This window comes from Octopus bimaculoides, chromosome 1 (assembly GCF_001194135.2).
Source record: "Octopus bimaculoides isolate UCB-OBI-ISO-001 chromosome 1, ASM119413v2, whole genome shotgun sequence".
NCBI lineage: Eukaryota > Metazoa > Mollusca > Cephalopoda > Octopoda > Octopodidae > Octopus > Octopus bimaculoides.
The window spans coordinates 112,785,824-112,800,248 of NC_068981.1; the positions used below are offsets into that span (position 1 = coordinate 112,785,824).

The 14,425-nt window shown below is 35.4% G+C and overlaps 1 protein-coding gene across 3 annotated transcripts in view; it reads left to right on the top strand.

The window, feature by feature from the left end:
* The window catches only part of LOC106876453 (dynein beta chain, ciliary), a 628,322-nt gene that overhangs the window by 37,242 nt on the left and 576,655 nt on the right, over positions 1–14,425 (top strand). For all 3 annotated transcript variants that reach the window (XM_052969374.1, XM_052969385.1, XM_052969379.1), the window contains exons 2-6: positions 468–701; positions 1,258–1,425; positions 6,642–6,758; positions 7,880–8,145; positions 11,157–11,225. In XM_052969374.1, the coding sequence (XP_052825334.1) occupies positions 468–701; positions 1,258–1,425; positions 6,642–6,758; positions 7,880–8,145; positions 11,157–11,225 (854 nt within the window). The remainder of the gene's footprint in view (positions 1–467; positions 702–1,257; positions 1,426–6,641; positions 6,759–7,879; positions 8,146–11,156; positions 11,226–14,425) is intronic.

Sequence of the window (14,425 nt, forward strand, 5' to 3'; positions counted from 1 at the left end):
TATATATATATATATATATCCTTACCCACTGTCTTTCAACATAAGCATTTACCAAGTTACATGCCACAAAATAAAGCTACTTTATGAAACTTCTTTTAAAGTTAGTTGATGATGAATTTTCAAAAACGTTTTGTTGATGATTTATCAGTAGTTACATACACTTAAATTCTCCTTAGAATCTGCCTTAACCCTTTAGCAACTTAGCTTCCAACTTAAGCAAAACAACTGTAGAGATTCAAATGCTTTCCTTAACTTGACTAAAGTCAAGGAAATTGGGTATGATAGCAAATTTTAGACACTTGATATACCTGTAACTGTCATACCTTTGTATGAAGTGACTTCATTTGTTGGAGATGTAGTCATTTAATAGCTATTTTGTATATTCATAGGTGTATGTTTGCTTTCTTATATTTTTTTTTATTAAAAAACTAAAATTATTGACTACTGATCTATATTTGCAAAATCAGGCAAGAAGTTACCTGGAACCAACTGAGTTGTTTAAAGGAGAGGCTGATGAAGATATGTGGAAAGTGGTTGACACAGAAAAGATTTTAAGAAGTTTTAAGGAAGCATATCTGTATGCTGAAGAGTTGGTGCCAACGTATTTTCCAGAAGACAAAGAACCTGATTTGTGGCAGTTCAGTTCAGATGAAGTCTTTGAAAAATTAGACAAATTTTTCCACAGGATCCTGTTATTGAAGGTAGTTATAACCTGCTTCTTTAGAGTCAGAAAATACATTGATCAGTTGCATAAGTGATATTATAGGCTCTCAGCCATAATACTTATAAGATCAATATTTTAAATATTGAATATTTGAGATACAGTATGAACTGAAGAAATTGAATGTAAATGGGATGCAATTAGACATGACATTTATTGGTACATGAAGGCTGACTACATAGCATAGGTATGTTGTTGTTCAACTCCAAGTAGACCTGTGGTCAAAACCATTTCACTTATGATCATCTTGTACCATTGGACTGCATAATCCAGTGAATCCATTTTTTTTTAAATGGTAAGAAATTTTCTGTTATTCTTTACACATTAAACAACTGCATGCTAGCTCATTTACCAATAATGGTATGGGAAAAATAGTTAGGTGAAAGCTTAAAAGAAATTGTGGACTAAAGACACAAAATAAATATAGATAAATACTTCCAAATTACAACAACAGCCAGCTATTTATTTGTTTCGAGTCTGTTTTCAACTACAAACATCTGTCAATTACAATTGTTTAATTTGTTTATGTCTTTCAGAAACTTTTGGAAACATTCACTGAATTCAATAAACTTGAAAAAATTGTTATAGGTGGTCTTAATGGCAAGAGCCTTACAAAGCAAGTTGAAGACATTTTTACAGAATTCAAGATTGAGTACAAAGTATTCCAGGATAAGAATTATGATACCTCGGATTGGAATGATCAGGTGAAAGACAAGCATTTAGTTTGGCTTTTCTTAAGAGATCATAGGTTTAGATGAAACTACTAATCATATTATTCCACAGTTTAATGTGTGTGTATATGTCTAATTATACTCCATATGTAAATAGGATACTGTTAAGAAAACTTCTATGAGCTCTATTTGAGCAAGCCTGTAACACAAGAATATGTTATTAAATGTGTGTAATCTATATGTCATGCAACACACAAATATTAATGCGAGTTGTATTCAGTGTGGTGATAAACTATAATTGAATAGATTAATTTACTCTTTAAAAAGTTCTTGCTTTTTTTATTATTATTATTTTAAGAAATATCATGTTTTTTACTGTTTATGCTGTAAATTTTCTCAGCAAGCTTACCTACCTCTCCATTCTACTACATACGCACAGCAGCTAGGTATGAGTAATGTTTACATAAAGTCAAGAATGTGACCAGTCCAGACAGTGTACCATCATTCTTAGGATTCTTCAAGTTTGACCCTGATACTTAATAAATGAGTGTAGCCTATACATCTCTGCTGTATAAGCCACACTTAATATTTTAGCCTCTTTTTTAAATGTGGTGTTGACACTTACTAGAGTCCTCTTACTTGGACATCAGGAACAAAAACTTCTAGTTTTTCTCAAATTCTTTCATTTGCATTTCTCTAAATTCATCTGTTGCATTTGCCATTCCCCCAAATCCTCCAACTACCAGCAGTTATGAGCTTTATTTCACATCCAGCATTGAGGATTACTAGTGTGACTCACTTTTCTCTGAAGGTATCATTCTCAGTGGTATCAACATATATAATTCCTCTGGATTCTGACATATCAACACATTTTCTGCACTGACAACACCAACAAGGAGGTAGAATTACTTGATCTTATTGTTTACACCAGTTCCAATGTTTACTTGTCCACAGACTCTCTAAACACTAGATCACTATCTTACCTCCAAATATTACCTTTAATCAGCTATTCTGATCTCTGTCTACAATGGATCATTTAATGCAACTCACTTTATACCATCTTACCTTGCAAGAACTACATTCTATCTTACCTTGTAAGAACTCCTGTTTTAAGCCTGTTAACTGGTTGAAATACAATCTTTTCTGTACTGTCTAATCTTGAGAGCAAAACTGCTTATTTGTGATGCACCTGAGACATTTAAATATGTAATCAGTAATGTCTTCTCAGATATGTCCTTTTAATATCCCCATCACAAATTTGCTTTTATAAACCCTAACAAGATCACTTTCTATTGTGCTGCAACAACACAGAATACTGTTTACAACACCTTGAGAGGAAGTCCTTTAACACTTGCATGATAGATCGTCAACAAGAATGCCAAAATATACCTTTGTACATTACATGGCCTACAAATTCTCTCAACTCCCAAGTCTCCTGGTTTCTTGCAAAGATCTGCAGTGTACCTGTCATGCCTGCTTGGATTATCTCAGGCTAAACAGAAAAGGCCTGGAAGGGATGAAGCAGGCAGCCACAACGCATGAACAAAACACAACAACCCTTAACAGAAGTTGTGAAAGGCATATAAGGAGCCTACCTGACAGGACTCTTCTTCTTTTCCCTTTTGGGCAGTCGGCTTGCTAACTGCCCACAGCTAGAACGGCTGGCTCTCTTTCTTTGCTTCAGTGCCCTACACTTAGTGTCATGATACCTCTCTTACAGTAGGTACTTTCTGACGATATATTTGCTCGCTCTGTTTTTGTTTAAACTGTATATGCCAGAATGCCATAACATCCTGCAACGCATCTCCAACAAAATAAAAATCATTACAGTTATACAGAGTTATTCAAAAAGAATGAACTGATTTCATTACGCAATATTTTAATAAAGAAAAGCAATAGAAAACTCCAGCTAAGTTACAAGTATTTACTCGCAATCAACTTTTATTTCCTGTCTTACAAGTGTTCAATGTGGCCACCACCTGCAGTATGGACAACATCAATGTGATAAGAGAATTCCTCCCAGATTCATATCAGTGGCTAATCAGAGGCAAAATAATTTCTCACTCCAAAGAGGAAGTGTAGTTTTACAGCAGCAAATTTTGGATATTATATATGTCAGGGTACCAGAGAAATCTCCAGAAATTGTGAAATCATGAAACTTGGATTTAGGCTGTTCATGCTCATAGATGGTTTAGTATTTCAAAATTGTTTCCTGAATATGTATGGCAATTGTCTTGGTGCTGTCGAAGGAAACTAGACTTATATGTTCACATAGGAAATTATTTTTAGGTCTCTGTTCATGGAAGCCTACATGAAAAGGCTAGGTTGCATGTGTAGGTGCTTGTGTTTAGAAGGTTTAAGAAGAAGTGAAAGTGGTATTATTCCACACAAACATGTATCATTTGAAGTAACAATCAGTAAATGATTTAATATGAAAAGTGTTGGAGATGCAACTGAATCATACATAGGTACACCAGAGTTGATAGAATGTGGGTCAAAGAGAGCCTGCCAGCATACATTAAGTGAAATCATCTGACTGGAACGTTCTATTCTAGAGATGGAAAAGATACACTGAAAGTAGTAGTGAGTAGTGTCACAGAGACTGCTTGTCTTGTGATTGAAGTACACTATAGTGTTTCAATAGATTGCAACAGATCTCTGCTCAGAGAGAAAGAGAGCATAGTTTAATGAGGATATGAGCAAACTGTTAAAGAGTAATAAGAAGGACATCATAAGCATCAGTCATCTTGTTGTGATGAAATGTTTACACTTGGCAAATTAGGGAGCAAGTTTGTAATATTAACTGTGTGGAGAAGTGTTTGAGAGGATACTTATTATGTATATGCAGCACAGAACTGAAATTAAAATGGGCAAACCCATCTTGGTTAAAGATTGGCAGGTAAGCAGATTCTCTGAAGTTAGATATTTAGTGAGTATTTGGGTGTTTTTATTATTAGGCCGGCAATGTGCTAATTAGGTGTGGGCTGTGTGTAAATGAGGAATGAACACTCACTAAATATAACTGTAACAATTTTTATTTTGCTGGAGATGCGTTGCAAGATGTCATGGCATTCTGGCATGTGCTATTTAAACAAAAACAGTGAGAGACTATATTGTCAGAAAGTACCTGCTGTGAGAGAGGTATCATGGCACCATGTATAGGATGCTGAAGCTAAGAAAGAGAGCTAGCAGTCCTAGCTGTGGGCAGTTGGTGAGCTGACAGCCCAAAAGGGAAAAGAAGAAGAGTCCTGTCAATTTGGCTCCTTATATGCCTTTCACAACTTCTGTTAAGGGCTGTTGTGTTTTGCACATGCATCGTGGCTGCCCACTTCGTCCTTTCTGGGCCTTTTATGTTTAACCCTGAGATAATCCAAGCAGGCACGACGTGTGCACTATAGACTCCCTTGGCAGTCATGAAGTTATGACAACAATGAGAGACGAAAGAATATGTATCTACAGTGCAAAACATGCCAGAAGCCTTTAAGGTACAAAATAATGAACCAAAGAAAATGTAATATGTAACAATATGACAACAAAAATAGGGTGCAAGCACAATGATGTAAATAGCATGCACAAACAATGAATATGGCATGAAAACAAAATATCAATTCAAGGAAAGAGTTCATTCAATATTTCTTTAGATATACTAAGTTTGTGTGGGCTGTGTCTGTTGTGCGGTGCATGCATAATGTGTAATGGTAGTGGGAACAATTGTGTCTATGTGGGCCTTTTTTGTCTATCTACACTGACAGTGCTTTTCACACCTTTATAGTCAATAGTGACGCATTTGTCTGCTTGAGATAACACTTGATAAGGTCCTTGGTATGGAGGGGTTAATGGATGGTTAACTGCATCATTCCTCATGAAAACATGAGTCCAGGATGATATGTCCGCAGGAACATAGGATTTAGTGAATTGCTGTCTTGTGTTGGTGGGAGGCAAAGTCACTATGTAGTGTCTAAGACAATCCACATAGCTTGAGTAATCTGGTGAATGCAAAGAAGCTGGAGTGATCATGTGGCCAGGTAATGATAAAGGTGATCCAAACAACAATTCTGCTGGGGAAAAACCAATGTCTGTTTTAAAAGCAGAATGAAGACCAAGAACAATGGGCAAATATTTGTCCATTTCTGTGAGTTAGGATATGCACACAAAGATTCTGTTACCTGGCAATGAAATCACTCGATGCATCTGTTTGAGGCAGGATGGTAGCTTGTGATGTGGCTAACCCTGTATTCTAAGATTTATGTCAGATCATAAAAAAGTTGGGTTTCAAACTGCTGACCTCTGTCAGTTGTAATTATTGCAGGTGTACAAGAAATCCAACCCGATACAAGCACCTAAGTGATGGTTGGTAATGATATATCTGTGATAGTACTGTATCTGTGCACTCAAAAATCCTAAATGAAAACAAAAAACGGCCATTTGGCTTATTGACAAAGGCTCACTTGCCATTAAGCTTACACATTTGCTTCTAATTTTCCCTGCCTCTTTTACCATTTCCACAATGGTAAACTAAACGAGCAAATTATATGTCTAAACTAGCAAATTATGTGTCACCTCTTCCTTGACCCACCTGACACATCCACTTCTCTCTCATGACACCTATTTGCTTCATTGTCCAGCTTCAGCACTACACAGTTTGTTCAGTCATTCTTTCTTAGATTACAGTCTTCTAGAATTTCTTTACTGGCCACATTTTCTCTAAAGACATTGACCTACACAACTTCTCTCATGTCTTGAGAAGTGAATAATACACATATAAAGATACACACACATATTTGGAAATATATCCCCAAAATACCATCTGTCTAATGACTAATCTTTCATGCAGTCAACAATATGCAACAAATATTACTTAGTATTTTGTTGTATTGCGCCCTCAGTGTCTTTTCTATTGTTCCCTTACTCTTATCAACTGTGTACTACTATCACCACTCAAATATATTCAGTGTGTCTTCTACTGAGTTCCATCTAATGCTACTAAACACTGCTCAAATTTTCTGGCATTACTACATAGCACTGGCACTTTATTCTTAACTCAGTTCTTCTGACAATTGAACAGAAGCTGTTCCCTATCACTCAGTTTTAAAAAAAGCTTGAAACTGCTGAAAATACTGTTTAATCCTCCTGGATCAACCATTAAGAAAAAAGAATTGTCACCATATCATTAATGGTAATAAGTAATATTTTTTTTTTAATTCTACATAAATACTTTCCATATACTGAAGAATTTTTTTTTTCTTAAGGAATTTATGGATGACTATAATGCATTCCGGAAAAAAATTTCTGAATTTGATCATCGCCTTGCAACAATTATTTGCAGAGCCTTTGATGAATGTGGTGAACTTGATGCATATTTCAAGGTAATAGTTAATAGTTGTCATTTATTTTCCATGTTTTTTTTGTTTTTTTTCAGAATTGTTTATATTTAATTTGCTGGATTTTAAAAGCAGAATTGCATAAAATCATAGATTTAGTGCTCTAAAGAAAAGGCTCATATTATAATTTCCCAGTTATATGTTTTAGTCATATATCTCCATTCCATGTTATTTAATCTGTTCTATTTATTCTAAAAATTTCTTTCCAAGTCTTAATTCTTTCAAAGTAATTTTCATTGGCATTTAAGAGAACATTATCAAAGATATAAACTAAAATAATTTGAAGTACTAAACTTGAAACAATAAAATATCCAGCTTTCACTCTCTCTTCCTTTCTCTCTGGTTTAGTGGATTTGATTATTAACCTTTATTACTTGAAAGTAAATCTAGTTATATCATCATGATAAATCAGCAGATTAATTCTGCTAAGATTTACAGATGAAATGGAATCCTGCATGTAAGGCTATCGACTTGGCATTCTGACACTCTGTCAAACTAAAATATATTAACAAAAAAATGTGCTTCAAAGTTATTGCATTTGAATTAATTGACCATATCAACTGATTCCATGTTGCCTGCCTATATAAAAAGCTGTATGAAAAGAAAACTGGAACAAACATATCCACTCTGCAACCTACATAACTAAACATAACTTGGTAGATTATCTTATGTTCTCAGATAAGATTAAATTTTTGCACATCTGATGTTCTAAATGTGTAAGTTGCCTACAGATATTTGAATGTCTACTCTTGTACTATAAATCTGCACAAATTGTATCTATCAGCAAAAAATAACATATGTATTGGTTTCAAATTTTGACACAAGGCCAGCAAGTTCAGGGGAGTAGGGGAGTGGGTAAGCCAATTACATCGACTCCTATACTCAAATGGTACTTATTTTATCAACCTCAAAAGGATAAATAGTAAAGTCAAACCTAACAGAATTTGAACTTAGAACATATAGACGGACAAAATGCCACAAAGCATTCTGTCTGGCCTGCTAATGATTCTGCCAGCTTGCTGCCTTAAAAACAAAATATACATTCCAAAGTAATACAGTTAATAAAACTTGCATTATTTTGACTACCAACAAATTTTTGATTTCAGATTATAGAAATGATGATTAATCTCTTGGAACGGCCTTTGATTAAGAATTTATTTGATTGTAAATACAAATCAATAACTGAATTTATGAATAAAGAACTTGATACCCTGGACATCATGTACAAAAAGCAAATGAAGTACTACAATGGAAAACAAGGAATTATCCTCCCAAAGTTTATGCCAAAAGTATCTGGAAGTTTAAAATGGGCTGAACAGATGAAGAGAAGGATAACATACTTCATAGCTAAGTTTAAAAGTCTTCATCACAAGTAAGGTGATATTTAAATCTCTCTATTTACACACACACACACACACACACACACACACATATGTAAATGCCGAGTGATGAAAATGAGTGCTCAATACCGCATTGGTGGTTATAATTTCTTTATTTGTGAATTAAGGCTATCATTGGTTTCATGTCAAGAAAAGTAGCAAAATATCCTAGTGTCTCAACAATTTTTCAAGCCAATCACATGGAGAAAGGTGTTCACCTCTATTTTGGAAAACACAGCCTTGTGTAGTTCACAGAGATTCTCGTGAATTCACGTGAATAAAACACTAATCAAGGGACGTTACCATTGGGTGGCATCTTTTGAATGTTTGTCTCCTTTGGATTTTTTCTTTTGGGCAAATTGTTGTATGGTAAATTTGCTTGCATTATTTTGTTTTTGATCTGATTGTGATCAACTTAAAAAATTGTTAAGACACTAGGATATTTTCCTACTTTCCTTAACATGAAACTAATGGTAGCCTTAATTCACAAATAAAGAATGGAAGCTAAATCTGGAATTGAGAGGCCCTACAATAAATCTAGAAATGTCAAAGCTTTTAGTAAATAGGAAAGGAGACAGGGCCCTAGTATCTTCAGGGAAATGGCCTTGCTTGATATTCAGAAAAGGAGTAGGTATAAATTCCATATATTGTAAGCTGTGGACACACAAGTGATGTAGTGGCAGATTATCCAAAAATGTAGTCTTCATATGTAAGTCTCTTAAATGCCAAGATGGTTCACTAGAAGTAATTGATAGCCTTTGTTACTCAGGAGATATAATTAGCAAGGGAAGTGGCTGTTCTGAAAGCATAGTAGCCAGAGTAAGAATAGGTTGAGAAAAGTTCAGGGAGCTACTACTGCTGCTGGTAACAGACATCTTTTCTCTCACAGTGAAAGGTAGACTATATGATGCTTGTGTTAGAATTGCAATGCTTCCTGGTAGTGAAACATGGGCCTTTGATGAAAAGGACATGAACAAATCAGAAAGAAACAAAATGCCTTTTTGTTTATATCGCTAGAGAGGAGATAAATCCTCAGTCCATCATTGACAAAACCAAACAAGGTTGAAATCACATGATCTGATGGTCTCAGCATTGGAGGTTGTGGGGATTTATTTCCCCACTGGCAATATAAGCAAGAGTGCATTTTGCACCAAAAATCCAATATGTGAGTTTTTCTCATGGCAACTACTGCAGAAAGTTTGTTCTAAAAGAACATCTGTATTTAAGTGGGAATGAATATCATCTCTCTTTTATATTCAACATAGTGAGAGATCAAGTTGCCATTAATGATGGCTTGAATACTGTAGTATCTTTATAAAATGCATATTTAAAATTTTTGAAACAGAACTTCATCCATAGCAAATACATGAAAGTCTATGCACTAAGAGTAAACATAAATTTTTTATTAAAAAAATTAGATTATATGTTTATTGTCTCATTTTCGGTGCTTTTTTGTTATCAAAGATGTTTTCAAATTGTCTTCATTGATGCTGATGTTTCCTTTATAATTTGACCAAATGATGCTTGAGATGATTTAATGGAAAACAATTTGAAACAAATAGTATGCAATAAACCATCTAACCCATACCTGCATTCAAGGTCCACATCTTGCTATCCTGCAGCATTACAGTTCTAACATAAGATGCAGACATTCTACCTTGACTCTGGAGGAAAAGGTCTTTATTGCTAGCCATGGTAATAGCTCCCTACATTAATCCAATTCATTTTTATTCTGACTACTATAATTCCTGAACAACCCTAACTACATTTGGGCATTCAAGAAAATCTGTTTCCAGTGTACTCATAGGACATATAATTCTAGTATATCTTGCACATACTAAGCCTACCTTCCTTGTTAGCCTACCTGTGATTACACTATATTTCTTGTGTATCCATAGCTTACATTGCGTACAACATATTGAACAAAGCAATTTTCCTGATGATACCAGAGTCTTACCTTCCTTCCTATTTTCAAAAGCCTTAATCTTTGCTTAGTTTACCTTAATGCCTCCCACTTCTAGATATAGATTCCATTCTAGAATTTCTTCAGCTATATGAACCAGATCATTAGCATATAGGAGTGCCCATGGATAGTCAGTCTTAAACTCCTCTGTGATGGCCTGTAGGTCTTTGGTGAATAGTAGAGTGCTGAAAACTAAGCTTTAACAAACCACTGCCTGCATGCTAAATTCAGTGCTGAACTCCTACTTTACTTTTTTCACCTTAATTCATAGTTTATACAGTCCTCACCTATCATTTGTTTACACCTAGTTTAATAGTGACCATCAAATTACAGAGCATAGCACTCTGTTAAAGGCCTTCTCCAAGTCAATGACTGCCAGGAATAGTGGTTTACTAGCCAAGTATTTAGTTCTGCACTTGTCTCACTTAGAAGATTGTTTATATGGTACTTCTGCCAGGTACAAAACTAAACTGCATCTCATCTAGCTTAACTCTACTCTGGATTAGTTGTGTCTTGAACTACAAAGCCTGATCCAACTATTTGATGTCTCTTAATTTCTTCTGTCTGAAGCATTTCCTGTTTGAGGCATTACTTATCCAAGTATTCATCGTATATACTATCTCATCAGATATTTTGAACATCTCATTGCCTATCCCTATGGACCATCAGCTTTGTTGTTTTTAATATCTCAATCTACCACATTACAGTAACATGAATTGATAGTTACAGTCAGTATGTGGTAGCACTTCTTTATCCTATGCTTTCTCCATGTTTAATAACCTCACATAATGGTACTTTTATGCATCTTTCTTGACATCTACAACAATGACAAATGTGCCTTCATAATTTCAGCATTTTCTTAAACACACTGTCTCACAATGCACCTCATGCATCTGATCCTCAGATCATAAAACATCTACAAACGTCTTTTCTGGTTTTCCCATAATTAGTAATTTGTGAATGACTATTTCATGCTGTCTTTCTTGTAGATACAAAGCAACATTGTAAGTATCCTAAAGGTTATTATGATTTCCTTTTCAGCTGTGTTGAAAATGAAGAGGCAAAAGTTATTTATGAAAGATATGAAAACATGATAAGCCGGCTAACTGCGTGAGTTTTCTTGTTTCAAGATTTTGTAAATTAAGCTTCAGTTTGTGAATAAGTGTTTTCCTTAGATTTAAAAAATACATGAAATGTCATAATTAAAAAGAAATTATACTAAATCATATGTGGCTGCATATTTTATCCATATCAAGTAAAATTGTTATCAGAGAGTATCCATCAAGATAAGGCAATTGTTTATCTGCTTAGTGACATTGTGTAAACAATTTTCATTACATCATTATCATTATCATCATTCATCATCATCATCATCATCATCATCATCATCATCATCATCATCATCATCATCATCATTATTATTTAATGTTCATTCTCCATGCTGGCATGGGTTGGATGGTTTGAAGCATTTATGGTTTATATGGCTGGATGTCTTTCTTAATGCCAGCCACTTTACAAAGTGTACTGGGTGCTTTTAACATGGCACTATCACAGGTGCTTTTATGTGGCACTGATACTTGCACTTTTACATGGCATTGGCACAAGCGCTTTTACATGATACTGGCATGGGCACTTTTACATAGCACTGGCATCAGCATGTGACACCAGCACCTACGAGCCTGCAAAACTAGGATCACTTAGCAGAGAGAAGGATGTATGGATATAGCTGTATATGTGGACAGCCACAATTTTACTTAGCTTGATGTCTTCTTAAGCACAGCAAGCTGACAGAAGTCTCAGTCCCTTGTCATCTTCTCTGTGAGGTCCAATGTCTGAAGATTCTTTCTCACCCCTTCGTCACATCTTCCTGGGTCTACCTCTTCCACATGCTCCCTCCACAATTATAGATCATCCTTTCTTGATGCAACTGTCCTCATCCATATACATTACATGACCATACCAGTGCAGTCTTCTCTCTTGCACACTACGTCTGATGTCTTGTATACCCAATTTTTATCTCAAATCATTTACACATATACTAAGACCACTTCCTCTGTTAACCTTCCTGTGATACCTCTTATGTGTCCATAGCTTGCATTGGGTATGCTACATGGAGTTCCTGTCAACACCTTTTCTACATATTGAGCAGTGATTTGTTTGTTTTGATCTGTGATTTGTTTGATCTGTGATTTGTTTGTTTTCCTATTTACTAGGACTTTGTTCTTAGGTAAATTAACTCTAAGGCCCTTTGATTCCAGGCTTTGCTTCCATACCTGAAATTTCTTCTCTAGTACTGGTGGTCATTCAGTAATAAGGACAAGGTTATCAGTGCAGAGGAGCACCCAAGAATAGCCTGCCTTAAATTCCTCTGGAGGACTATGATAAACAAGAGGGGAGCTGAGAACCAATGATTGGTGAAATAGATGGTGTACATTGGTGTACTCTAAATTCCTTGCTATACTTATTACCTTACTGACAGCATCCCTGTGCATAGCTTGTACAACTTTCAACAACCAGTCATTTATTCCTAGCTTCTACATTTCCTACCAGGTAAGGGAATGGGGGACCCTGTCAAAGGTTTTCTCTATGTCAACAAAAACCAAATACAGGAAGATAGCATCAGCAGTGCTTCTTCCTGGCATAAAACCAAGTTACATCTCATCTAGGTTAACGTTTTTCCTAATTAATTGAGCTATGACCTTTTGTAACTTTCATTACCTGGTCCAGCAATTAGATTTCTCTGTAATTATTTATGTTCAAAGCATCACTTTTACTTTTGTAGCAGTTGACTATAATGCTGCTGCACCAGTCATTAGGCATGACTCCCTCATGAACAACCTAATTAACTATACATGTGACTACACAATATCCCACCCTGCCAGATACTTTAAGCATCTTGGTGGTGACTCCTGATGATCTGCAGGCTTTCCCTGTTTTCATATCCTTAATTGCTTTATCTACTGAGCTACTATTGATTCAGATAGCTAGTCTATCTGTTAGGTAGGCTCTCCTACCATGCTTTCTCTGCATTTAGCAGTCTTTCATAGTGGTACTTACGAGCCTCCTTCTTTGCAAAATCACTAACTGCAAGTGAGTCATCATCCATGCACTTCTTTCCTACAACACCATGGTTTTCTTTGACACAGTCTTGCAATCTGAAACACCTCAAGTTTCTAGTCCACAGAACATTGGCAGATTTCTTCCTTTCTGCTTCTCCCTAACTATATATACCTGTCTTTCAGTGCTTCCACTGCTAGGCTAATTACAATACCAAGGGGGATATTCTAATAAAGCAGAATTAAACAAATTTGAAGAGATTAATGTATTTGAAATTGATTTACCTGGTTTATATTGTCATACTAAGTATTTACTATATGCAAGATTCATATACAAGAAAAATTGCCTTTTCCTAAAACATGAGACATATGGCATTTCTAGCTGATATTTTCTGTGATCATGTCTATCCTCCCTATCAATAAACACTGACAAGTTTATCCAAACTAATATTGATTGCTAAGTGGAAAGGTTTTAATCATTAAACCATTTAATAGTATTTCTTGTGCAGTAAAAGGTAGAAACAGCAATCACTATTAATGTCCAGGTTCTTCTAGGATTTAATACTGGGACAAAGTTTCATGTTTCAATATTTTTTGCCGTATTTAAATTTAATGGTTTGGAAGCCACTCTAGTATTGTCAAATCTTGCTTGTACAAAGATTTCACCAGTTGCATTCTTCACTAATTTAACTCCAAATGCCAAATTTATTACCATAGGTACTCTAAATGACTGCAAATTCATAAGGCAAGAAATAAATTAATTACTCAAAGGAGGCATCACAGTAACCAGTTACTCAATGTGAAGAGCTTACTTGTAGTAACATATCCCCAACATATAATGTCTGGACATTGATTTATCTACTATTCATACTCTTTTTATCTAGTATTGATCCTTAAGAACTTTAATACCTATGATCATATATTCATAGCAAGGCAGACATGAATCATGCTTGTTATCAGCTGCTACTGGGGATTAAAGATTGTCATTACTACTAACTCGTATCTAATGACATCATCATCATCATCATCATCATCATCGTTTAACGTCCGCTTTCCATGCTAGCATGGGTTGGACGATTTGACTGAGGACTGGTGAAACCGGATGGCAACACCAGGCTCCAGTCTGATTTGGCAGAGTTTCTACAGCTGGATGCCCTTCCTAACGCCAACCACTCAGAGAGTGTAGTGGGTGCTTTTACGTGTCACCCGCACGAAAACGGCCACGCTCGAAATGGTGTCTTTTATGTGCCACCC